General features: G+C 41.9%; 1 protein-coding gene across 2 annotated transcripts, besides 2 other annotated features; it reads right to left on the reverse strand.

Moving 5' to 3' along the window:
- Nucleotides 1-1,771: 1,771 nt before the first annotated feature.
- dnt (doughnut on 2) lies at nucleotides 1,772-26,330 on the reverse strand. 2 transcript variants are annotated; one of them, NM_001273638.1, is made up of 4 exons: nucleotides 25,762-26,330; nucleotides 2,873-4,037; nucleotides 2,458-2,754; nucleotides 1,772-2,379 (listed from the first exon to the last, which is right to left on the reverse strand). In NM_001273638.1, the coding sequence occupies exons 1-4, from the start codon at nucleotides 25,940-25,942 to the stop codon at nucleotides 2,268-2,270; spliced, it is 1,755 nt and encodes a 584-aa protein (NP_001260567.1). In that variant the 5' UTR covers nucleotides 25,943-26,330; the 3' UTR covers nucleotides 1,772-2,267. The 2 variants fall into 2 exon arrangements, with proteins under 2 accessions (NP_001260567.1, NP_477341.2); NM_057993.4 differs by having other exon boundaries at nucleotides 1,781-2,379.
- Nucleotides 8,175-20,318: a mobile genetic element.
- Nucleotides 10,644-18,060: a mobile genetic element.
- Nucleotides 26,331-27,012: the final 682 nt, after the last annotated feature.

Genomic DNA, 27,012 nt, shown 5'->3' on the forward strand with positions numbered 1-27,012 from the left:
AATGGTGCAAGGCAACGGCAGCACTGGCAATCCGTGGCAGTTTGGCCATATAAACTTTTTAAATTATCACCGATGCGAGTGCGGGTGGTAGGGTTATGCCGAGCAGTAGATGGGGGAAATTGGGGGAACTCGGGGGCGTGGCTGCCACTTGAGTCCGACGTGGATGTAACATGGAAATCGCATGGCCATGTGAAATGGAAATGGTGGCACCACAAGCCCCCTTTCAACTTCCCGGGAAATGTTCGAAAACGTACATCGGCATTGATGAGGTGGGGCTGGGCCAGGAACTGTTCCTCCGAATGGAATCAATGTTGGTGGGACTTGTCTGGCGTTGGCGCCCCAACAGAAGCCGGAAATGCAAGTCAGTATTTTGCTTATTGTCTGCGAAGCTTGTTTACAGGGGGAAATCTCGATGGGTGGAAGGCAAAATTTACAATGGACGGATTTCGGAAGCGATCACTTTAAGATTTTCATGCCGGAATCTCTACAAGGAGCTGTCTAGACGAATATACGATGCAGATAAAATGATTAAATTTTTTGCACTGGCACATGGTAAATGTATTTTCAAGTATCAGTACCCACCCACATTCAAAGATGTATGTGTGCAAAATAAGGAGATATAATTTAGTTAGGTATTCTGTACTATTTACCCTAAATCCACATTCATAAAATAGTTAACTAGTTGGCCCGCAAGTGCACTGTGAATGTCTTCACCTATCGTCTCCCCACTTGGCCATCATCTCGATTTTGTCCCTGGACTGCAGTCAACATGCCACATTACCAACTAATAAGTATAAAGTTGGTACTATAAACACACTATGTGCTCAAGTCGACTGTGTTTGCGTTTCGGTGGGGGATCGCATACGTAATGTTAGCCCTGTTGTTCCGTTCGGGTTAATATATATTAGCAGCAATGACGACAAGCCAAACAAGCCAAGCAGCAACACGAACAGCAACAGGCAGCAAGTTTAAAGCCGCTTAAGGCTATAACCAGAAATGCCAGGCAAACGGAGCGGGTCAAGTCGCACAAACAGGCGGATTACCAGGAGGAACGGGGCAACTGTGGTTGTTGATGTTGTCCTGTTTAGGGACAGCAGGTGCCAAGGATAAAGGAAGTTGATGCTGGCAACACAATGGCCACAACGCCAAGACGAAAGCAAAAGGCGATTCTGTCAAAATATTTACGATATGTCGTCGTCGTTTCTCTGGCAATGGCTTTCGAAGTGTAAGGACGTCCGCCCACGAGCACAAACACAATAGCCGAAGGACGACGGACATGTGTAGCACATGCTATTTGCGGGCTACATACTGTTCCCAGCACCAGGTTATAGTCGTATATCTCCGCGCTCATCCACGCTGCCAAGGACACACATCGAGTTTAAGGTGGCTTGGCAGGCAGAAGAAAAATTGATTCATCTGCCAGGGTCGCTGGGAAAATTCTTTTCAGGTTATATCCCCGCACCTCCTTCTCCTCGTCCTCACTCGAGCCCAGAAACATTGTCATGTAAAATTAAAATTTATGGCTAATTTGTGTGCGTGAACGTAACTTTGCTGCTCGGCCATTTGCTTCGGTGCCTTCGAGTAGGAAAGCCGTAAATTTCCTTCATTTGCCTGGACGATTTTCACCGGAAAAGTGTGGGAGACAGCCTAAGTCCCGACCTCAAGGCTCAAGGACGAAGGCGTGACCTGAGCTGGAAAAGAACCCTTCGGAGAACGGTGATAAAACCTTAACGACGAAACCATAAAATCGCATAAAAACAAATTGGTAATTGCTGGAATTGTTTTGGCATATATATGAGTGTATATATGTGTGTATATATTTGTATATCATGTTTGATCTCTCGTATAAACGGTAAATTGTCAAAAATGCTAAACATACAACATGTATTATATGCATCATAAATATGTATGTGTAATCTTATAGACATCGCTATCTCTATTTATAAATATCACTATATTTGATTTCGGCCTTTGTTTTAGCTAGTGTTGATGGATTACAAGGAGAACTGTGCAAGCTGAACTATGTATTTCATCTAAGTGGTAAGAGTTGAGTTTATCGTAGAGTAAGCTTAAAGATAGTTACTTAAAGAGCTGAATGTGTAAACTATATGTACAGATGCTGGACCAAGGAAGGGCTAAACATTCGATTTGGCAAATCTTGTCATAACAAAGTGGAGTAAGCTAGAGGACTTTATTCAACTAAGCCTAAACTCCTTAACTCTTCAAAAGAGCCGATTCCCATGCGGATGACATTGATGACCTTTGTCCTAGACATAGCGCGTGATTTGTGAATAGAATTCGGAGAGACAAGACTGCAGCTGGGCGAAGGTCGGCCGCTCGGCAGGTAACAGGGCCCAACAATAGGCCATGATCGTAAACCTTAAATGAAAAGATAAGAGAATGACCATTGAATTAGTAAAACCATCGATTAAGATCTCTATCGACTCGAATACTCACAGCTCATCGGGGCAGTTGAAGGGCTGGGCCAGACGATACCCGTCCTTGAGATAGTGCTCCATCTCGAAAGGATCCACCTCGGCGTAGGGTTGCTTAGCGGAGGTGCACAACTCCCACATCAGAACTCCGAAGGCCCACGAATCGCTGGCCTCGGAGAACTGTTTGTGCTGCAGTGCCTCCAGGGACATCCACTTAACTGGCCTGTTTTCGCTGTCCCCCAGGCAGTTGTAGTCCGAGGGGAAGAGATCGCGGGACAGGGAGCTATCGGAGAGCTTCACCCTCAGCTGATCGTCAATACTAGAAAGGAATATAAAACGATCCTAGGTTAGACTTTCAAATATTTCATTCACCATTTTAAATGCTCTATTTACGGGAAAAGTGAGACAAGAATTCCAAAATTTTGTTTAGTACTTACACGCAGTTCCTTGTGGCAATATCCTTATGCACCACTCCATGGCTGTGCAGATGATCCAATGCCATGGACAGTTGCGAGGCCATCATCACAATTTGGATGGTGGTCACAGTGCGAGCACAAGCTGGATCCAGCAGGAATTGCTTTAAGTTGCGGGTATTGTTCAGAGCGGGATAGAGGACAAACGGTGTGGTGTGATCCTCAATGGAAACGCCGAGAACCGAGAGAATTCCAGGGTGAGAGGCGCCATAGAGCAGCATTCCTTCCTGGAGAAGGAGAAGCACCTGCATTTGGCTAGCATGCTGGGCCACCGTTTTGACCAGAACATCCTGAGTGTCGTTGTAGGTGCCACGATAAACTCGTCCAAACGTTCCTTCCTGCAGGAGACTCGATAGTCGTACCCTGCAGCGCTCCACGGTCAACTCGGAAATTCGGCGATGAAGCTCCTCCGGATGTTGCTGCTCTACGGAAACTGGAACTTTCCGTGGCAAGGAGGAGCCATGAATTGGAGCTATAATCGAAGGCGTCATATAAGCAGCCGATCCCATGGAAGACTGGCAGGGCGGATGGGTATTTAGTCTCTGAAAGCTCGAAGTCCTCATGGGCTGTCCTCCGTGTTGATGATGCTGCCTCTTGTTGGCTGCTCCCTTGACGCAATAGGCAATCATGAGGAGCAGGCACACAGATCCCATGGCCACAGAAACACCAACGACCAGGGTGATCAATCCAGTGGGTGGTAACATTACGGTCTCCAGCAACTGGGGATCGTCCACATCCTCCGACAAATCCTCGGCACTGTCATTCATAAGACAGATCTTCTTCCTCCGAAACACCAGATGAGTTACATTGTTCAGTGACCGGTTGAGCACCACTTCCAGGCTGACAGTCACATCCACCTCCGCCGCTTTCAATCCGCTGCACTTGAGGGCAATGGACCAGGTTTGTATGGTCGTGGGGATTTCCCCACTGTGTGACACATTGATCGCCGGTCGAGGAAGCACTTCCTGATCGGAGCTGACCACATTGATGCTGTAGGGAAGGCCACGCCCCGCCAGCGACTGCCAGGTGAAACTAATGTCCTTGACATTCGCCGGAACTGGTACAATGAAGTTCAAAGCGTAGTTATTTATATGACCTTCGCGAACGTAGTAAACCTCAGCAGAGACGCCTGAAAGTAAAGGAAAATTCTCGATTAGTTATGAAAGATACGATGAGAACAGAAATGTGATGCACTGAATGCAGGGTGTGGTTGAAGTAACTGAGAAATAATCATATCATAAATATCAAATCCCCAACAAGCTATCGTATTTATTTTTCTATAAACTGAACACGTGCACTTTCCATTTCCTCCTTGGGACCATTACCATTACCAATGGTCGTTGATAAAACAAACTCATCCAGTACTTTGTATGTAAATCTATCTGAATGCACTCAGTGCAATGAGTTTTTCCAGAGGCTTGTTTGCTCAACCCGATCCACAGACGGTCGCCGGCAACATTTTATATAAATAAACACGGACGAGCGCTCGAGTTCAGGGAATTCCTTGGAAACTATTTTCGAGTTTATCATCTCTTGTATCTGTATCTTCTGGAAATCTATGTAGAACAACAGCACGAACTGGATTTAGGGAGAAGCGGCAATGGAACAGCGACGATCTGAGGTTGGCAAAACAAGAACAAGGTAAGACAAACAAAGTAACCCATGTGTGTGGGGGATTTGTGCCCTTTACTTCGATTACCTGCCTGGCTGATTGCGGTTTGACCAGGCCGATTCTCCGAGTTAATGAAGCATCTCCAGTAGTGTTTTTATTTGTTTTAGTCTTATTCCCTCTTTTTCCGAGATGTCTGGCCGCGATTGCCAACTCATTTGGATTGTTATGACGTCTTATGCTAATGATAATGAGGCCAGCAGGTAGCTTCGAACTGATTCCACGGATCGTCCTAACCTGTCTCCTGGGACCCCACAAACCGAATGTGAAGTGAAGCCACATTGATTGACAACGGCACTCGGCCGTTGCCCAATTTTCGACTGCCACTTGGGGGCATTCAGTGCATTCAACTTTCCCCCAAATAAAACTGGCAAACTGCGGCCCAGGAAATAATTTACTTAAATCGCTGGAACACCCGAGAGGAGGAACGCCACGCGCACTTCCTTTGACAACTGGCAATAACAATAAAAATCAGCGAGCTTGTAGGTAGACCGACTTTCAGTCCAGACATCGCCCTAGACGAAGAACTATAGTATGCAGTATATGTGCTCCAAGGCGATGGCGAGGGCTATGGTGAAGGCAGACCCGGCAAATGGCTCAACTGGGTGGCGTATAAATTGTGTCAGACATGCGGGTATACACATCCACTTCTAGAAAAATCTCTCTTTCTACAATACCTACAATATTGATATAGACAATTGTAGGTTCGTGATTCAAATGATTTCGTAGGATGGTATTTACCTAATATTAATATGTTGCAAAGATGTGTAGTTACTTCTAAACATACTAGTTTACATATTTTTTCCCTGTGCATGGTTTACTTGGGCCCTGCAGACTTGGCTCCCCAATGGGCCCTGCCAGCAACTTCCTTTGCTATGTGCAACATGTTGCACGTTGCTGTTGCCGAGCTGCTGCGGCTACGACAAATTCCTCGGCAGCATTTTAAAAATAGCGCCCATGACTTAATCAAATGCAACGCGTCCTGTCCCCATCGCAATTTCCCTAAGGCAGGCAGGCAAGCAGTCAGGCAGTCAGCTTTTCAGCCTCAGACACGCTTCCATTGACCCTTTTCACCGAGGCCAGAAAGATGTGTCCCGGCCAAGAGTCGTCACTTGGGCCCAGGCCCATGCCCATGCCCATGCCCATGCCCATGCCAAGAGTTCACAGGTTCACGTGAAAGTTGCCGCTCTATTGCATTTTTATAAGGTGCTCGCAGATGCCGATGGGGGTGGGGATGGGACTTGGATATGGTATATGGTATATGGGATTGTCGAGGGCCGCGTCTTGAAGTGGATACGCTGTCGTCTACCTCATGTCACGAGCAAATGTCACTTGCATGCGCCCAGCGCGGGTGGCTCTTGAACTTTTTTAACCTTTTTGTGCCCGTATTATCCGCCATGTTCATAACTGGCTGCCTTTGGTGGTGCATGGAGAGAAAACGGCAATGTAATCTTTTCAAATCTACATGAAATGTAATCAAAGGTGGTTCATTTTCCATTGCAAGGACAAGGAGTCGCTAATAGAACTCAACAGCATAAAGATATTATTATTTTATCATGATTTCTTACAGTTAAGTTCACATAATTAAAATGGGTGATTGCTTGCATTATAATAAGGATCTTTGGTGCGAAAAGCGATGGAATTTCTCTCGGTGTGGGCGTGCCTGCGATGAGGAGCCGCTCAGAGATGTGATGGTAGTGGTGGCGGCGTCGAGGGTCTCCCATATCGTATGTCGAATTTTTCGGAGCGTGCAGTCATGATGCTGTCGTTGCGAGTGTTTTTTGCAACTTTTTAATAGCTTGCTACTGCTCAGAGTCACAGTCGTGACCATTGTTACACCGCTTCCAAGGAGCGGAGTAGTATCCACATAGAACAGCCCAACCGCCTGGCCGGAGACACTCGAATTCCAAAATAAAAAATTGAAAGAAAAACAAAAAAAAAAAAAACGAAAAATGTCTACGTTTCGGTTTCCATTTTCATGTAATTAGCGTTGCAATTCGTGAAGTGCTTTCCGCTGTGCCGATTTCCTATGCTGATTTTTCCCAAAGCTAAACAAAGGCCGGCAAAAAATTAGAGTTTTCGCCGGGGTCACTCTTCGGGTTCAGCGCTTTGGCAGTGACCATCTCATAACTTGGGTTCTTTTTCTGGCCAGGGAGTGGTGGATCTAAAGAGGGGTGTTCCAAAGGGTAAAGGGCGCAAGTATTTGCTTTGCAAATGCACCATTTGAGGTTAACGATGCTGATTTATTTAAAATAAATGCAGTTTCAAGGCTTGAAATTAACAGATAGATGGATGTAATTGAACTCTATCCAATGTTTCTGTGGTGATTTCTACCAACAAAAGCCAGCTTTAACTTCGTATTAACTTGTAGGACTTTTAAAGATAAATGGCTTGTGTAAGGAAGATAGATCACTGATGTTTATAAATGAATCGTAAGTGGTGGGCAATTTATGGAAACTGGTGCGATTGCAACACCTTCGATTTACTGTCGTATTCCTTCATCAACTCCGGGGCTTCTGCTCCGCCATTATCTCCATTTGACAAATATACCAGGCTCAGGCTGTGACTACAAGTAATTTTGCTTAAGCAAACAGTCTGAAACGTGGGGCAGATGGACAACCCTCTGGGTATCTCAGGCGTCTTTTATCTTGTCCAATCCTAGCAGGCAAACAAAATTGCAATAGATGATAAATGATGGCGCTGCGACTCCATCTGCACCGTAACCGCATTGAACCTCTGGCTCTGCAACCCCAGCCAGCCAATATTCGAGGCTACACCACATCAGTTTGCGCCTGGGTTTCGGTTTCCCCCATCTAATGGCTAATATGTCACTGTGGCTGCATTGGCTTCCAATCCGCTCCGGCTCTTTTGTGCAGTTTGTGGCCAAATCGAAAAATAAATAAAACAAATGATCGGCGCCTGCCGGGAACCGCCTTCTAAGCTCCCCACTTCGACCCCTTCGCCCGGCTTATCACGCACAACAATCTCGCTTACAAGCTCTGGGCACCACCCCCAAAACGACCGCCCACCACATGTCAACATTTAACATGCTTTTGAGCCATGTCTCCAGCCCAACTGGCAACACCCCTTGGAAACTGCGAACCCCCTGGAATCCCCCAGTCGCATCCGTATCTTTGTGTGAATCGTTTCTTAGTTGCCTCACGTCGTTATGATAAATGATGCTGCTCCTTTTGTTTTGCCTAATATTCATTGTTGTTGTTGTTTTTTTTTTTTTTTTTTTTTTTGCCTGCTCGGTTGGCCTTTTTTCCAGCCGTGGGCTCATCGTTCTCGTTTCTCGTTTTCGGCTTTTGATTGTAACAAATTTGTGCCAGCGAAATTAGCCATCTCTTTAGGGCAAAATCTCTGCCAAGTCAAGCGATTTGGCACAGTTAACGCAGAGATTTGGTTTTCCCTTTTTGGTGGCGGCCCTCCGAAAATAGGTTCAAATTAATCATTCAAATTTCAAGAGTTGACGTTTTCCAACAATTTTGGCCGGCTGACAAAAGCACCAAAGAAAAAACGGCTTTGACCAGCCGGCTTATTGTAATATCCAGAATCAATAGTAATTAACCTTAATCGTTATTCATTTTTTGTCAGTTCGGCATTCCACAGTCTTCGGGTGGAGACGTGTTTCTTTCAAGCTACGAATAGCAAGTTCTAAAAACTACAACAGTATAGTGAAAGTTAAACACAAAGTGTAAAGTGCAGTTTGCACAACTAACAATTATTGACTATAGTAATTATTTACTAAAATAAATAATTATTCCATATTGTTCTGGTAATTGTTATATGTGGACTTAGAACAATGAATCAAAACGACATACGTTCTCAGCGACAATGTGAACAAGACGAGCGCCGGCTCTCTTTACAACGCAACAATGCATACTTTTCTTTCGTCTCACCGCAAATCGGTGATCGAGCACCCTCACCTTCAACTAACTCGAAACTTTTGCCCTCAGCGAACGACAGACCGCGTTCTTGCTCTCCCTCTCTGCCTGCTTCGGCTCACAAGTCGTGGAGCGAAGAGACCGCCTCTCCTACCCCGCTCCTCTCGCAGCGCCAAACGACCGTCCCGGGTAACTGTAACACTGCAATAACGAGTGCAGTGACCTCACTGGCAACTGCCACAACATCAACTTCGTCAGCGGCCCAACTAATTATCGCTGTGCCAGCTGTAAATAATTCAGCAGCACTGACCGTTTGCAACAACAATAATGCACGTAAAGAAGAATCAAAACAAAAGCAGAAGTCGATTTCGACTGTGCAGACTGGCATGGATCGCTACATCCAAATCAAGAGAAAGCTCAGCCCTCAAAACAATAAGGCAGGTAATCAACCCAAAATCAATCGAACCAACAACGGCAATGAAAACTCTGCAGTAAATAATTCAAACCGATATGCTATCTTGGCTGATTCTGCGACCGAACAACCCAACGAAAAAACGGTAGGGGAACCAAAAAAGACCAGGCCTCCACCAATTTTCATACGAGAACAAAGTACAAATGCACTTGTAAATAAACTCGTTGCTTTGATTGGTGACAGCAAGTTCCACATTATCCCACTTAAAAAAGGAAATATTCATGAAATAAAACTACAGATCCAAACAGAAGCAGACCACCGTATAGTGACTAAATACCTAAATGATGCTGGTAAAAACTACTACACATACCAATTAAAAAGTTGCAAAGGGCTACAGGTAGTACTTAAGGGCATTGAAGCAACAGTGACACCAGCTGAGATAATTGAGGCTCTGAAGGCCAAAAACTTTTCTGCAAAGACAGCTATTAATATTTTAAACAAAGACAAAGTTCCGCAGCCACTATTCAAAATAGAACTCGAACCAGAGCTCCAGGCACTAAAGAAAAACGAAGTGCACCCAATATACAATTTACAGTACTTGCTACATCGGAGGATCACCGTGGAGGAGCCGCACAAACGTATCAATCCAGTTCAATGTACTAATTGCCAAGAATACGGCCACACCAAGGCATACTGCACCCTTAAGTCCGTATGTGTTGTCTGTAGCGAACCTCATACTACCGCAAACTGCCCCAAAAACAAGGACGATAAGTCTGTGAAGAAATGCAGTAACTGCGGGGAAAAACATACTGCAAACTACAGAGGCTGTGTGGTGTACAAAGAATTGAAGAGCCGCCTAAACAAACGTATTGCCACAGCACATACATACAACAAAGTCAATTTCTACTCTCCGCAACCGATTTTTCAACCACCCCTAACTGTCCCAAGCACTACTCCAACAATTTCTTTCGCTAGCGCCCTAAAATCCGGACTAGAAGTGCCCGCCCCACCGACAAGAACTGCTCATTCCGAACATACACCGACAAACATCCAACAAACACAACAAAGTGGCATCGAAGCTATGATGCTATCCCTACAGCAAAGCATGAAAGACTTCATGACGTTCATGCAAAATACTTTGCAAGAGCTCATGAAAAACCAAAATATCCTGATTCAACTTCTTGTATCTTCAAAATCCCCATAATGGCTTCCCTACGGATATCTCTGTGGAACGCAAATGGCGTTTCACGGCATACACAAGAGCTCACACAGTTCATTTACGAAAAAAACATCGACGTAATGCTACTATCAGAAACGCACCTCACAAATAAAAACAATTTTCATATACCAGGATACTTGTTCTATGGTACAAATCATCCAGATGGTAAAGCTCATGGAGGCACTGGAATACTCATCAGAAATCGCATAAAACACCACCACTTAAACAATTTTGACAAAAACTACTTACAATCTACGTCCATAGCCTTACAACTCAACAATGGTTCAACGACTCTAGCCGCAGTCTACTGCCCACCGCGCTTTCCAATCTCTGAGGATCAATTCATGGAATTCTTTAACACACTAGGTGACAGGTTCATCGCAGCGGGTGACTATAACGCCAAGCACACCCATTGGGGATCTCGACTTGTGTCGCCAAAGGGTAAGCAATTGTACAATGCGCTTACGAAGCCAGAAAACAAGCTAGACTATGTATCCCCGGGTAAGCCTACATACTGGCCAGCAGACCCAAGAAAAATCCCAGACCTGTGTAGTATGTGCATATATCGAGGGTACACTGTACCTATAAGTACACAGCAACACTTAGTTGCATTGCATAAATAAATGTCTCAAGTGAGCGTGATATAAGATCACCCATTTATGCTTTAAGCTAAGTCAGCATCCCCACGCTGGCCGCTGGCCATATATGCGCATAAGCTCTCTCTCTCTCTCTCTTATACATATATATATATACGCTGCTCTTCTGCCGCTGTCGACGGCGGCGCAGTCGCAGTATTTAGGTAAGATTAGACACTCTGTAGAGGTTAAGCGGGCAGAACCGTTTCTGCTACTCGAAGAGATAAGAAGAAATAAAAAGGTGGCCTGACGGCTGCACCCAACTGCAAGGAAAACACGTGTTCTCAATTGGTGGCATATATTGGTTTATTACATGGCGACCGTGACAGGACTCGAACCTGCAATCTTCGGATTACTGAGGAAATGCTGCTAATATTGCCGATTTGATTTGGGAATTCTAAACAGCGACAACAGGTGTGAGAGGCAGGCCGCCCCTTACACCAGTGCGGGAGACCTAGAGACGGGACACTGATGAAAAAAAAAGAAACAAAAATACTGAGTGAGTAGAGTGTGGTAATGGGCAAACGCGGATGTCAGGAAATCAAAAATAAAGGTATAGCACATATTAAGTGGCTATGATATACAAATAAAACACCGCCCCCATGGGCAACGGCACAGAAATTAACTGCCGAATTAGACTTTCTGAAAGAAAACCTCCAGCAAAGAAAGCCGAATACCACAACTCACTCAGCAAAAATAGAAATAATCAATGAAGAAATAACTGAAAATTCAACATCACCCAAGCCGAAAAGACCAGACGTCTGCATGAAAGACTGCCCTCGACCATTGTAAGCCGCAACAGCAATTAGCACGGCATCCTGCGAGGGTAGGATTAGGATAAAGGATAAAGGATTCCACCGGCGCGCCGCACATGACAACAGCGAATGTCTACCAAGCAGACGTTCGAACACCCTGCTCCTGTCGAGCAAAGGGATCTGCCAAGTATCAAAGAGGTAATAGAGGTAGATCCGTCCGCGGGACCAAAGCCCTTGACCATACAAGAGTACAAGGCACGGACTGCAGCGAGGGAGCAGCCACCTAAAAAGAAGAGGGGTGGCCGCCGGATTAAGTTGCTCAGCGCCCGGAGGCTCAACATCGAACTACTGAAGACGGCAACTAATGAGGAAGACCGGCAGCGCTACAAAGAGCGCCTTGCAGCCATCAATCAACAACTTCGTGGTGCGAAGTAAAGCGGCGGGCTGCGTTATACGCCATAGCCTCAACCGCCCAAATATTATATTAATGTTGTCGATGCGGTTTCCGCTGCAACAAAATTACTAACTTATCAGGGACCCATTTCATAACTAACACATTATACTCAGTCCTAAACTTAAAATAAGTAATAATATTGTAAAATTGCAAATTGCAACCGATGTAAACTGAGTATAATGAATTCATCTATCAAGTAAAAATATGTTTAACAACAGTTTAGACCTATTAAAATTTCGAGCTATATTTATATCTGATCGAGATAACAATAATTGACCAATTCTCAAAGTTAAAATTCTATTTGTACTTTTGATATACAAATAAAGACTAATTTTCCCCATATCAAAATGGGACATAAGTCGTGGATACAACCCCACAGTTAAATTCAATGTACTTACTATTTTTGATTTTAGTTATCCTATCAGCCTTTTAACCTGGCCTTAAAACTTTATCAGTTTCACAAAAGATCGTTGAAAAGACTTACATGAGTCGAGCCAATGATTTAGACAAAATCTAATAGAAACTACACCAAAAAGGTACAAGTGCGATTACATCGCTAAAAGGTACATACATGGAATGGCTAAACTTAACCATATCCATAAACAATATTAGAGATGCTTTTGATAAATCCTATAAATGTATTAATAAAACCGCGCTGATCAAAACTCAGACGCTTATTTTTCACATAAAGGTATTGATAACACAATACAACACATTACAAAACCTAATAGTAACAAACAAAAGCAAACTCACTGAAGAACATAAAGTCCAATGCTTCAAAGTTCTCAGTTCATTTGGTAAAAGACTACATAATACCAGCGTTAGACACAGTATTATAATAGAAGTCCCAACAGAACTAACCAAAATAGCAGAATTCGACGAAAGCCAGTTAAGAGACTTGGACGAGTCGCAGCCGTTAGAAGATTTAGATATCGAAAGCGATATCGAATCAATAGAAGAATTAAAATTTAATACCGTACAACCAAATACAAGAAACATGGCCAACGCATTAGAAGCTCAGAGAGCATACGTTAAACAGGTATCTGCCACAGTACCTGAATTCGATGGTAAGAAACTCCATTTAAACAGGTTTGTGACAGCACTTAAGTTGACGGATCTAACTAAAGGAGATCAAGAAACTTTAGCAGTAGAGGTCATAAAGACCAAAATTATTGGCCCATTAAACTATAAAGTAGAACATGCGACAACGATACAGGCAATAATTACCATATTGCAGGCAAACGTAAAAGGCGAATCGCCTGACGTTATAAAGGCCAAATTAATAAATGCCCAACAAAGAGGCAAGACCGCGTCTCAGTATGTTACAGAAATAGACAGTATGCGTAAGCAGCTCGAGGCAGCTTACATAGACGGCGGATTAGACGCCGATAATGCTGACAAATTCGCGACTAAAGAGTCGATATCAGCAATGACCAAAAACTGTGCCAACGAGGCACTTAAAATGATCTTAACTGCAGGTACATTTAGTACATTCAACGACGCAATGGAAAAATACCTACATTGCAGTACAGAAATAACCGGCAATTCAAATACAGTCTTATTCTATAATGGGAATAATAGACGTGGTAATTATAATGCCTACTATCGTGGTAGAGGCAGAAATAATTATAACCATAATTATAACCAGAATTATAACCAAGGTTATAATAATAACAACAGAGGTCGCGGAGGCTACCGCGGCCACGGTAATAACAGAGACGGAGGTAACCGAAGGGGTAACCAAAGTCAGAATAATAATAACAACCGAAATGTGCGTAACGTACAATCGGAAAACAGCCAGACCCCCTTAAGCGATCAACAGTAAAAGTGTTTAAAGTAAACCTAAATCTGAGTATTTTCATTAAGACAAAAAACCATGAAACAAACACAGTTCTTACATTACTAATAGACACAGGTGCAGAAATTTCATTGCTAAAAGCCAAAGCAAAGGAATATAATAATATAAATTTCAGTAATATATCAAATATTACAGGTATTGGGCAAGGAACCATACAGTCTATAGGTACAGTAGATCTTGACATACGCATGCAGGATGTTCTAGTGCCACATGAATTTCATGTAGTACCTGAGAATTTTCCGATACCATGCGATGGCATAATCGGAATAGATTTTATCAAGAAATACAATTGCGTATTAGAGTTTCAAAATAACAAAGACTGGTTCACAATAAGACCCAATAACTTCAGTAGACAGATTAGTGTACCAATTACACATAACTTAGACTCCAACACACTCTTATTGCCAGCTAGATGCGAAGTAATCAGACAAGTCAAATTACTCACTAACGAAAAAACGGTGGTAGTACCAAATCAGGAGCTGCAACCAGGTATAATAGTAGCAAGCACCATTGCCGATAGCAAAAACGCATTGATTCGCATTATAAATACAAATAATAAAGACGCCATAATAGATAGCGCGAAGATCAAATGCGAATCAATGAAAGACTATGACATTTTTACAACACCAGTAGAAAAGGAAAATAGAACTGAAGAAATTTTAAAACAATTAAGATTCCCTAAACAATTCAATAATGAACTAACTAAGTTATGCACCGAGTTTAGCGATATTTTTGGTCTAGAAACAGAACCAATATCGGCTAACAATTTCTACAAACAAAAACTCAGATTAGGGGAAAAAACACCGGTCTATATAAAAAACTATCGCATGGCAGATAGCCAAAAACCAGAAATCGCCAGACAGGTAAAAAAATTAATAGATGATGGAATAGTTGAACCATCAATGTCTGAATATAATAGTCCATTACTTTTGGTTCCAAAGAAACCACTTCCGAATTCCACGGAAAAAAGATGGCGATTAGCAGTTGACTATCGTCAAATAAATAAGAAACTATTATCAGACAAATTTCCACTTCCAAGAATAGAAGATATTCTTGATCAATTAGGAAGAGCAAAGTATTTTTCATGTCTCGACCTAATGTCTGGATTCCACCAGATAGAACTAGAAAAAAGGTATAGAGATATAACGTCATTTTCAACAGCCAATGGCTCATATCGCTTCACGCGATTACCATACGGACTGAAAGTAGCACCAAACTCCTTCCAACGTATGATGACACTTGCATTTTCTGGTCTTGAACCATCGCAAGCATTTCTATATATGGATGACTTAGTAGTAATAGGTTGTTCAGAAAAACATATGCTCAAAAATTTGACTAACGTATTCGAGCTATGTAGACGACATAATTTGAAACTACATCCAGGGAAATGTTCTTTCTTTATGAAAGAAGTAACATATTTGGGTCACAAATGTACCGATAAAGGTATACTCCCAGATGACACCAAATATGAAGTTATAGAAAAATATCCTATACCAACAGATGCCGACAGTGCTAGGCGTTTCGTAGCCTTCTGTAATTATTACAGACGTTTCATTAAAAATTTTTCTGATCATTCACGCCACTTAACGAGGCTTTGTAAAAAGAATGTTCAATTCGAATGGACAGCAGAATGCAATGATGCATTCGAATACCTTAAAACAGAATTAATGAAACCAACATTACTACAGTACCCAGATTTCGGTAAAGAATTTTGCATAACAACCGATGCTAGTAAACAGGCATGCGGAGCGGTACTTACACAAGATCACAATGGTCAACAACTTCCAGTGGCATACGCTTCAAGAATGTTCACTCAAGGTGAAAGTAATAAGTCCACTACAGAACAAGAATTAACGGCCATTCATTGGGCCATAAATCATTTTCGACCATACATATATGGCAAGCATTTCATGGTAAAAAGCGATCATAGACCATTGTCATACCTATTCTCTATGAAAAATCCAAGTTCAAAACTCACTCGTATGAGGCTGGATTTAGAAGAGTATGACTTTACTGTAGAATATCTTAAGGGGAAAGATAACCATATTGCGGACGCCTTGTCTCGCATAACAATAAAAGATCTGAAAACAATCAACAGAGAAATATTAAAAGTTACCACCAGATCAAAAGCTAAACAGGAAAATTCCTGTAAGGACGAAGCAATAGTCAAAATACAAGAGGAAAAAGAGCAAACAATAGAAAAGCCCAAAGTCTATGAAGTTGTCAATAATAATGACACAAAGAAATATGTTTTAATCAAAATAGATAAACACAAGTGTTTATTAAAACGAGGAAAAACAATTGTTTCACGCTTTGATGTTGATGACTTGTATTCTAATGAAACATTTGATCTAAATCAATTCTTTCAAAGGCTTATTTCAAAAGCCGGAATGCATAAAATAACAAAAATGCGAATATCACCAAGCGAACAGATGTTCCAATTTGTATCACTAAATGAATTTAAAATAAAGGGCAACCGAGTACTCGAAAAAGTAGAACTAGCTATTCTACAAAAGGTGATAATTATAGACAAAAATGACGAAGCTCAGATTAAAGAAATTTTGACAAAATTCCATGATGATCCTATAGAAGGAGGCCACACTGGTATTTCGCGAACCCAGTCAAAAATCAAAAGATTTTATTATTGGCCCCAGATGACCAAGACAATCTCAAAGTATGTAAAGACTTGTTTGAAATGTCAACAAGCCAAAATTACAACACATACGAAAACTCCATTAACATTGATGCCAACGCCAGCAACAGCATTTGATACTGTTTTAATTGATACCATTGGTCCACTACCGAAATCGGAAGACGGAAATGAGTATGCAGTTACAATCATATGCGATCTAACCAAGTTTTTAGTAACTATTCCAACACCAAATAAAAGTGCTAAAACAGTTGCAAAGGCTATATTTGAATTATTTGTACTGAAGTACGGTCCAATGAAGACGTTCATTACAGATCAAGGTACGGAATACAAAAATTCACTTATGAATGAATTATGCAAATATATGCATATAGAAAATCTAACATCTAGCGCTCACCATCATCAAACTTTAGGAACAATAGAAAGAAGCCACCGAACTTTTAATGAATATATACGTTCATACATATCGGTTAACAAAAGTGATTGGGACATTTGGTTACCATATTTCACTTATTGCTTCAATACAACACCCTCAATAGTCCATGACTATTGCCCATACGAACTAGTATTTGGCAGACTACCCAGACAATTCAAAGATTTCAGTAAGATAAACAAAATAGACCCAATATACAACTTAGACGACTACTCTAAAGAGCTTAAATGCAGACTAGAATTGTCGTACAACAGAGCAAGAAGAATGTTAGAAAAAGCAAAAGCGGATAGAAAATTAAGATATGATAGGAATACAAATAATTTCGAATTAAAAATAGGAGATAAAGTATTACTTAGAAAAGAAACAGGTCATAAGTTAGATAAAAGATATGAAGGTCCTTATGACGTAGTAGATATAGGAATAAATGACAATATAACCATTAAAACAGGAAGTAAGAAACAACAAATAGTACATAAAGATAGGCTAAAAAAGCACAAATAGAATGAAAAAAAAAAAGGGCAATCAATGCCAAACCTTTCATAATAAAACTTAAATAACGGCCTGATCAGCCAAAACAATATAACAAAGACATAGATATAATCGAATTTTTATTAATTCAAAATACATACATATTTTTTCTTTATTCATTTAAAAATTCTATATCATAAATAATGTTAATTCATTAAAAATAATATTTAAGTAATTTTTATTTTATAATGGTAATATAGTTGATAGAAAATAACTTCATTTCTTTACGTTATTTTAAAAAAGAGGGGAGGTGTAGTATGTGCATATATCGAGGGTACACTGTACCTATAAGTACACAGCAACACTTAGTTGCATTGCATAAATAAATGTCTCAAGTGAGCGTGATATAAGATCACCCATTTATGCTTTAAGCTAAGTCAGCATCCCCACGCTGGCCGCTGGCCATATATGCGCATAAGCTCTCTCTCTCTCTCTCTTATACATATATATATATACGCTGCTCTTCTGCCGCTGTCGACGGCGGCGCAGTCGCAGTATTTAGGTAAGATTAGACACTCTGTAGAGGTTAAGCGGGCAGAACCGTTTCTGCTACTCGAAGAGATAAGAAGAAATAAAAAGGTGGCCTGACGGCTGCACCCAACTGCAAGGAAAACACGTGTTCTCAATTGGTGGCATATATTGGTTTATTACACCTGATCGATTTTGCAATTACTAAACATGTCCCCCGCAACATGGTCACCGCCGAAGCACTAGCAGATTTATCATCAGATCACTCACCTGTTTTTCTAAATATGCTAACTCGCCCCCACATCGTCGACCCACCGTATAGACTCACAAATTTTAGAACAAACTGGCCAAGGTATCAAAAGTATGTCTGTTCACACATAGAACTAACGACGGCATTATCTACAAAGGAGGATATAGACAAGTCAACGGAAACTCTTGAAAACATTTTAGTTTCGGCTGCAAAGGCTTCAACCCCGCCAGTGACGTATGCAAAACCAAACTACATCAAAACTAATCGCGAAATCGAGCGGCTGGTATTAGATAAACGACGCCTACGAAGGGATTGGCAGTCTAATAGATCACCAATTACTAAGCACATGCTTAAGATAGCCACACGCAGGCTTACCAATGCTCTCAAACAAGAGGAAAAAAACAGCCAACGTTCATATATCGAGCAACTCTCTCCCACCAGCACTAAGTACCCTCTTTGGAGAGCTCACAGAAACCTAAAGACTCCAATAGCGCCAATTATGCCACTCCGAAGTCCCTCTGGCACCTGGTTTCGAAGTGATGAAGAAAGAGCCAGTGCTTTCGCTGACCATTTACAAAATGTATTCCGACCAAATCCCTCTACCAACACATTTATTCTCCCTCCTTTAATAGCAGCCAATCTAGATCCTCAAGAACCCTTTGAATTCCGACCATGTGAACTAGCAAAGGTTATCAAAGAGCAACTGAACCCAAGAAAATCGCCTGGCTACGACCTAATAACTCCAAGAATGCTCATTGAACTCCCAAAGTGTGCTATTCTTCACATCTGCCTGTTGTTCAACGCAATCGCCAAGCTTGGATACTTCCCTCAAAAATGGAAAAAGTCGACCATAGTAATGATTCCAAAGCCAGGAAAAGATAAAACGCAGCCATCATCATATAGACCGATAAGCTTACTAACATGTCTTTCAAAGCTGTTTGAAAAAATGCTACTCCTTCGGATTAGCCCTCATCTTAGAATAAACAACACACTTCCAACACATCAATTTGGCTTTAGAGAAAAACATGGAACCATCGAACAGGTCAACCGAATCACGTCAGAAATTCGTACTGCTTTTGAACATCGAGAATACTGCACAGCCATTTTTCTAGACGTCGCGCAGGCATTTGACAGAGTGTGGCTCGATGGACTTTTGTTTAAAATAATCAAGCTGTTGCCCCAAAACACACATAAGCTACTGAAGTCATACCTATATAACAGAGTGTTTGCAATAAGATGCGATACAAGCACTTCACGCGATTGCGCAATCGAAGCTGGAGTGCCGCAAGGCAGTGTACTGGGTCCAATCTTATACACCCTGTATACGGCGGATTTCCCCATAGACTACAATCTAACAACCTCCACGTTCGCTGATGATACCGCGATACTCAGTCGCTCGAAATGCCCAATAAAAGCCACGGCACTCCTATCCCGACACTTAACATCTGTAGAACGATGGCTTGCCGACTGGAGAATTTCAATAAATGTTCAAAAATGCAAGCAGGTTACCTTTACCTTAAACAAACAAACATGCCCACCACTGGTCTTGAATAACATATGCATTCCACAAGCCGACGAGGTAACATATCTGGGAGTTCATCTGGACAGGCGGCTCACTTGGCGCAAACATATAGAAGCCAAATCGAAACATCTTAAACTTAAAGCAAGGAACCTCCACTGGCTCATAAATGCTCGCTCTCCACTTAGTCTGGAGTTCAAAGCTCTTCTATACAACTCCGTCTTAAAACCTATCTGGACTTATGGCTCCGAGCTGTGGGGCAACGCATCCAGAAGTAACATAGACATTATTCAGCGAGCACAGTCAAGAATTCTGAGAATTATCACTGGAGCGCCGTGGTACCTTCGAAACGAAAACATACACAGAGACCTAAAAATCAAATTAGTAATCGAAGTAATAGCTGAGAAAAAAACGAAGTATAACGAAAAGCTGACCACCCATACAAATCCCCTCGCAAGAAAACTAATCCGAGTATGCAGTCAAAGCCGGCTGCACCGCAACGACCTCCCAGCCCAGCAATAAACTTATTAGGGCATTAATGAAAAAAAAAAAAACTATCACTAAGTGAAAGTTAATTAAGTTAGATTAAGATTTGAACACTTATTGTTAGTCTCTTAACACAAAGGGAAGATTCAATAAATAATAAAAATTAAAAAAAAAAAAAAAAAAAAAAATTTTTTGTCAGTTGTCTGTTGTCTTACGAGTGTTGAGTTGCGAGAGAAGAGGACAGCCTCCGAAAATTGTGAATAAATGATGCGGGTCAATAGTGATGGTTAGTAAACATAATTGAGCATCGAGTGGCTGCAGCTGGCGAGCTAACGGCCTTTGATAAAGCAAAGTATCCAATAGATACAAATGTATCCATGTTAGCACTGGTTAGGCAAAATCGTATCCCATAGGTATTAATTCACTAAAATATTGATTATTTGGTACTTTAACGCTCTAGCACCCGAAATAACCCCTACACACAAGTTCTTTAACAACTTGAAGACACATGAATGAGATAGCATCTCTGCAATCTCGTATCTTGCGAATGCAACACTATCTAGCGATAACTAACTATCGCGATAACTAGCGATAACTAACTAACTAGCGATGCCATCTATACTAATATACTGCGAAGCGTATCACGAATTTTTCCCATTGTGGGAATGTCAGCAAAATCGTGTTAGCAGCACATTCATCTCACGGATTGCCGTTGCATGCCTAGTTAGCGATGCATCTAGATGCTGCCACAAAACTACAAACCAACTGCTTGTTTCTGTAGAAGTACCCCTCCCACGGCCATTCCGCTGGGTATTATTCGCCACCCCTTCGATATGCGATATACTTTCCATGTTACTTTCTGCAACGGAAAACTCCCACAGCGCATAACCCAAATAAACACCGAACAACTCAATAAACACAGTGCAGCGACAACAAAGCCCAGATGCACGCACTGCATCTGCATCTTTGCAGTTGCCCAAAGCTGCCACGCCCCATTTCGCAGCGCACACATGTCACAGTGACGTGGTATTAAACTGGCTGGCTGCAAAAAAATGTACACACAAAAAAATAAAGTTTTAAGTGGAGAGAAGCAACTCAAGAAACGCCTCGAGAAGGAAAACCCAGCAAAACTAATCATTGTTTAACAGGATACAATTTATAAATTTTCTATTTAATCTCACATATAGTTTTGTGTACACTTTTCTCTCTCTGCACAAACGGCAAACGGGCTTCATTGATGGCGCCTGTTGTTGTTGCTTAAAGTAAATATGATTACTCCTTTTTTGCCATACTATGCGAGCACTTTCATACATATGTACATATGTACACTATATGTTGTAAGGGAGCCAAGCCGGGCAAACAATGGCTGATATTTATTATTGACATACGCCACAGTGCCCCATCGCTGTTCTGCATCTGGCAGCCCCCGGCGGGGTTATCAGAGTTGTCAGTTGCCAGTGATAACCGCACAGAAGCAGGCAGTCGGAGGTATCGGTGCACCCAGTAAGCCTTTGACGAGAGCCGAGCCCCATTCCGGCTTGTATTATTTGCAGTCGCGTCGAATTGCAGTCGCCTTTATTGCCTGCAATCGGTTTATGCGATTTTCATTTGTTTAAATGCCATTTTTTGTCCATAGTTCGGCAGGTAATGGAAATGGCTTTAAGCCCCGGCTTAGCCAAGTTTATGGCGGTTTACAGCCACCAGACACATGAGCGCATTAAATAAAATAAAAGTATACAAGCCAGGCCTAATCAAATCGCACTTTCCAATGTCGAACCCGTCGCCCCCCAGTAATGCGACACTCTGCTATCAAAAAATCGTAATGAAATCGAGTAGGACACAACTGGTTGGTTTTTTGGGGAGACTTTATGACCCGCCAAGTGGCCATCAATTCGAAATCGATAGCCCTGCGAGGCCGCACGATCTGTGATCGCATTAAAAATAGATTGAAAATAAAATCGAAATATTGATCCCAATGCCCGGGCACCACGAACTTTTGGGACTGGCTCATAAGTCACGTACGAGCAGATAGGTATCTCCGATGATCGTGGACCAGGAAAGCCAGTGCGGAAATGATCACAGATCAACGTGATAAACTGCGGCCGGGCTAGATAATAGATTTGGTAAAGCCTGGGATAATCAGTTATCCACAGCAGCATTCAGCAGATTAAAATCAGGTGAGGATCTGATATCTGGCATGTTAAAATCGACTTTGTTGTAGAAGAACATGACCAGATAGATTCAACAGCTATGTATATATGATGATGAGCTGAAATTGATCCCAGAACTAGTACAGATATCATAGAATAGCTGGCGCAAAATACTGGCCCCTTAACGAAGTGTCAGTTAAGATTTTTAAGTTAAGATCTTTCCGGCTGACACAGTTTATGGTCCGCTCTCCCGATCGCTAATTGAACAGATAAGATCTGGAGACGCGACGGCAGTGTCAACTCCTTCGGATAGCACTTTTTACGATCTGTCAGGTGAGCTGTTAGCGCTAGCACATCGTATAGCAAAAAGTGGCGCGATTCAGTCCGTAAACTTTCCCCACCCCCTCAGTTTTTCACAATTTTTTTTGCCTCGCAGATGGGATAGCTTCATTAGCTAATGGCCACTTCATTATGTGTGACTTGACTAGCCAAGCCGGCGAAAGGCGAAGCTGGACAATAAATTGCCAAACACCAATTAAAATATAGATCATGCCTGCTGATCATATCCAAGCAGCGAGTAGCCAACCACTGAGCCAAGTATCAAGCCAAAACCGTTAGTGGGTGGGGGAGCAGATAATGTCTTGGAGGATCGGTGGCGTTTCTCGGAAGGCTTTTAGCACGACCAGATGAGACGGCCTGTTCGTTTACAATTATCGGATGGCGAGATCTTGGAAAGGCAACCAAGAACAAGCTATAAACCGGAGGAGAAGCGCACAAATGTCTCTACTAGGCTGCGGGGAAAACAAAAACAAAAAACAAGATACAAAATATCACAAAAAGAATGAGAGAAGCCAGCGAGATACATGCCTGGCTTGTTACGGCCATCCGACAGGTACAACCAACAACTTTAGCTTCGGTTAGGTGCTAAAAGTTGCCACAGTAGCACGTCGTGTTTGTATCTTCGAGATACTTTTGTATCTCTTGGCAGCTTGTTTGTGCTGTAAGCCGCTTAGCCGCGGCTCACTTCAAATAACGAAAGCCATCAATATATGTTTCCCGATGGCTGGGCAAATATGAAAATATTTAAATTGGCCTAAACAAAGGCCCTCGAGCTCTTAATTTATTTAGCACAGTTGGTGGTAGATTTAACACATCTAACCACTATTCTCTTGTCCCAAGTAAGCTATATTCGACTCCATGGTCATGGTTAATTTATGGTCCAAAGCAGCTACCAATCGATCATCCGCTTGGGGGCGTGTATATTTTACAACATTTCTCGGCTCGAAAATGTGTGAAAATCGTGCCAGAGCCGTTGGCAGTCATTCTAATCTGCTCTTTTCCCATTTTCAGCTTTTAATTGCAGCTTCATTAGCAGGCTGGAGAACAGTAAAATTAAATCAAAGCGCCCCAAAAATGGTGGCCATAAAAGCTGGGAAAAATTCCAAATCGTCGATAAAGTGCCATAAAACGTACTCAAAGAGGGAAAACTAGGAAATCTGTAGCCGGGCGGCAATAAAATTAAATTTAAATAATGCACTTTTTGGCTGCTTAAAATGTAGCGCGTGTCACAGCAGCGAAGAAGTCGTTAAACTTTTTTGGGTGCTTCTCTCAAATGTGATGGTTATTTCTGAGGAATATGATCGGAATCGAAATCGGAATAATGCTGCACATGTATGACATGAGTGAGACCGATATTATACGACGATGATGATTCGATCGAGAGCCCAGCCCATTCTGCCGCATCGTATTTCATTGACTGTCAGATGCCAGGGACTTTATGACTCAAACTTTTTTAGCGTTGAACTTGCCGGGACCCCTGCAGTCGGGATAGTATGAAAAAAAAAAAAAAATAAAATAAAAGGATACCGAGTTGTTGCGATCATCGGCGGCTATAAATTTTGCGTAAATGGAAATGAATTTTATTTAAGCCGAGAACTTTGACTAAAGACCGCGCAGACAACCCCCACCCCCCACTTCAGCCCGAAAACCCCTTTTAGCGCACACAAATCAAATGCAAATTATGCAGCTTAATTGATTTATGGTCCACGGAATGGGGAGTATAAAGCATTTGCGCTTTTCTTTATGCACGAATATCCTACGCAAGTCTGCGAAACTTTTCGACTTTGTCTTAATTACCCCGTAGATACATGTATGTATGTATCTGCAATTTGCAGCGCTTTGCCGGCAACTGCAGCCCACAGTCTGCGGAATATTCTGCATACTTGATTTCACGCCCCCAAAATCGCAAATCCGAAATGCATACGCAAAATTATGCGCATCGTCATCGTCGTCAGCAAATCTGCCCCCACACACATGGTTGCCAGAGATAAAGAAAACTTCGATTTAACAAGGCGCGTTGCAGGCCAAAATCTGCTGCTGCTGCTGCGGCTGCAACAGCAACAACTGCCAAGTGGGCGACTTGTCATGCAAAGTACTGCCAAAAATACAGTGAGCCCTCCGAGGAGGCACAGTGGAATTAACACACATATTTTCTGCAATCAGCGAGCTTACTTAAAGGCCAACAAATACTACTCAGGTAATACAGATATGTCTTCATCTACCAGATATAAGATACTTTCTAAAAGTGTCCACATAGAAGGTACAAACGAATTCAATAAGTTAGTACTATTTGTATTAATATTTTAAAGTTGATTCAAAATATTAGAATAACTCATATGAACTCTTATGTTCTATGTGTTTTGCGAGTGTTATTCGTGGAATAAGTTAAATGCACCCCACTGTGCATTCTTCCGCCCCGCACAGCTGATGCCCCGCCCACCACCACCCTTCTCTTCAACTGCTCCTTCGCAGTCACGTTTTCGTTGTTGTTGCCCTTTTGTTGTCGCCTTTGCGTTGTCATCTCGTTTGCATGTTGCCATCTCCCTCCTTCGCCCTTCTCACTCTCTCGACAAGCTCTCTCGCTACTTATTGTTTTTGGGGAGCCAAGGAATTTGAGTTCCAAGAAATATTCAAAAATATTCTCCACCAAGGGAGATAAATTGAATGAATGCAGCATGTAGATTTTCAGACTTTGTTGTTGCCTTTATATTTTGGCGTGTCTGCTGCTTCCTATTCCTTTTTTTTTGTTTTTTTTTTGTTTTATACCAAGCGTAAAATTTCCTAACGAAGCAAGCGAAAGCTGGTTGTTGCTGCTGTTGTTGTGGGCGGTTTGTTTATTTGTTTTACTGTTTAACAACACCTGCGGCATGCGCAAGAGCGAGAGAGAGAGAGAGAGACAGCGAGAGGGAGCATCTAAATTAAGCCCAAAGCAAACAAATAAACATAATTTTAAAAGGAAGTGCGCTTTCTTCGACGAATAAGTGAATGAAAAACTAATGCTGTCTTTTTAATTGGTTGACACAAATTACTCAACTGTTTATTTTAGAGGGAGAATACAAAAAAGAGAAATCAATAACAAAGGGCGCGACACAGGTCAAGAAAAAACACTGGGAAAAGGGGTTGAAAGAGGTCGAAACTCACCTAATAAACGCATTACTTCCACGGGATTTAGGAAAACATTCAAATGTGCAGCCACTTCGCTGCCCGAGTGCAGTTGTAGCGCTGCCAGCGCCAGCAGCGAAAGCACCCACATTTTCCGGCTCATTTTCACCGTACAATTTCTTGTGGATGCGCTTTTACCGCATTTATTCACAGATTCCATCAGATATTCTGTTCCGTTTGCCAGTTTTTGCACTCTTATCACACACGGCTATTCGTAAACAATCTCGAACGAATGACCAGCACAAAAGCGAATCCAAAGTCGCGGGGGTGGGGGGAGAGAGAGACACGGACGCCGCGAGAGAGAAAGAGCGAGAGTGCGAGTGCGACGGCGTCGTTTTAGCACCAAAATTTCATTAAAAGCATTGTTTAACCGGGCAATTCACTTTATTTTGGTCTTATAAATAACAATTCGACTATTTTTTCACGCACATTTCATTTTAAACGTTGTTTCCGCGGGTTTTCTTCAGTTTATGACTGTTTTAGCTGTCTGGCAGCTGCTTGTTAATAATTTTTCAACTTTTCCCGGCCGAGTTCGAAACCAAACTGTCCAACAAATCTGACCCGCTCTCCTCTCTCGACGAACACGTTCGCTTCGAACATCGACGTCATAGCTAGAAATCCCTTCCAACCGAATTTTAAATCTCGATGTTACAGAATTCGACTTTTGATTAGTATCATATCTCACAAGTCTTTGGATCTGAACCATTTTTAAAACTACTTAACTACTATTACTATACTATATACTATTTTTGTTTTACAAACAAATTTACATAATTTCACATACATATTTATTAAATTTAAAAACTCAAAGTAGAATTTCCGTCGAGTTCGACCTTTGATGACAACTTCTTGGTATTAATTCTTAGATACAGCGTGGCCAATTTAGGATTTTTGTAACTTCATCTGACCGTCTTAAATAATAAATGCTGTGAGTCTAAATACTTATTTTATCGTATTTACATATATCATTTCTTTTCCAGCTTTATAATTTAGCTACCGTCAACATTTTTTAGCTATTTTTAACTGTTTAACTGAAGAGTTGGCAACACTGCTCAGAACTTGTTTACACCAGATGTTCGAACATGCGAATGCCCGTAGAAAATGAAAAGAGCTGACTGAACAAAGCACCACCTGCCGGCGGTTGCATGCAAATGGATAAGTTACATGTTGCATGTGGATCGCAAACAAAGTTGCAAATAGGATTACCACCGAAAACATATACATACATAT

Source organism: Drosophila melanogaster, chromosome 2L, assembly GCF_000001215.4.
Source record: "Drosophila melanogaster chromosome 2L".
NCBI lineage: Eukaryota > Metazoa > Arthropoda > Insecta > Diptera > Drosophilidae > Drosophila > Drosophila melanogaster.

What these genes read in the sequence shown, in the direction of transcription:
- dnt (NM_001273638.1), bottom strand. Translation starts at nt 25,942, where the DNA reads ATGGAATCTGTGAATAAATGCGGTAAAAGCGCATCCACAAGAAATTGT. An exon ending in ATTGCCACAAGGAACTGCGT is followed by an intron (nt 2,755 to 2,872) that starts GTAAGTACTAAA and finishes ATTCCTTTCTAG; the next exon opens with TATTGACGATCAGCTGAGGG. An exon ending in TTCAACTGCCCCGATGAGCT is followed by an intron (nt 2,380 to 2,457) that starts GTGAGTATTCGA and finishes TTTTCATTTAAG; the next exon opens with GTTTACGATCATGGCCTATT.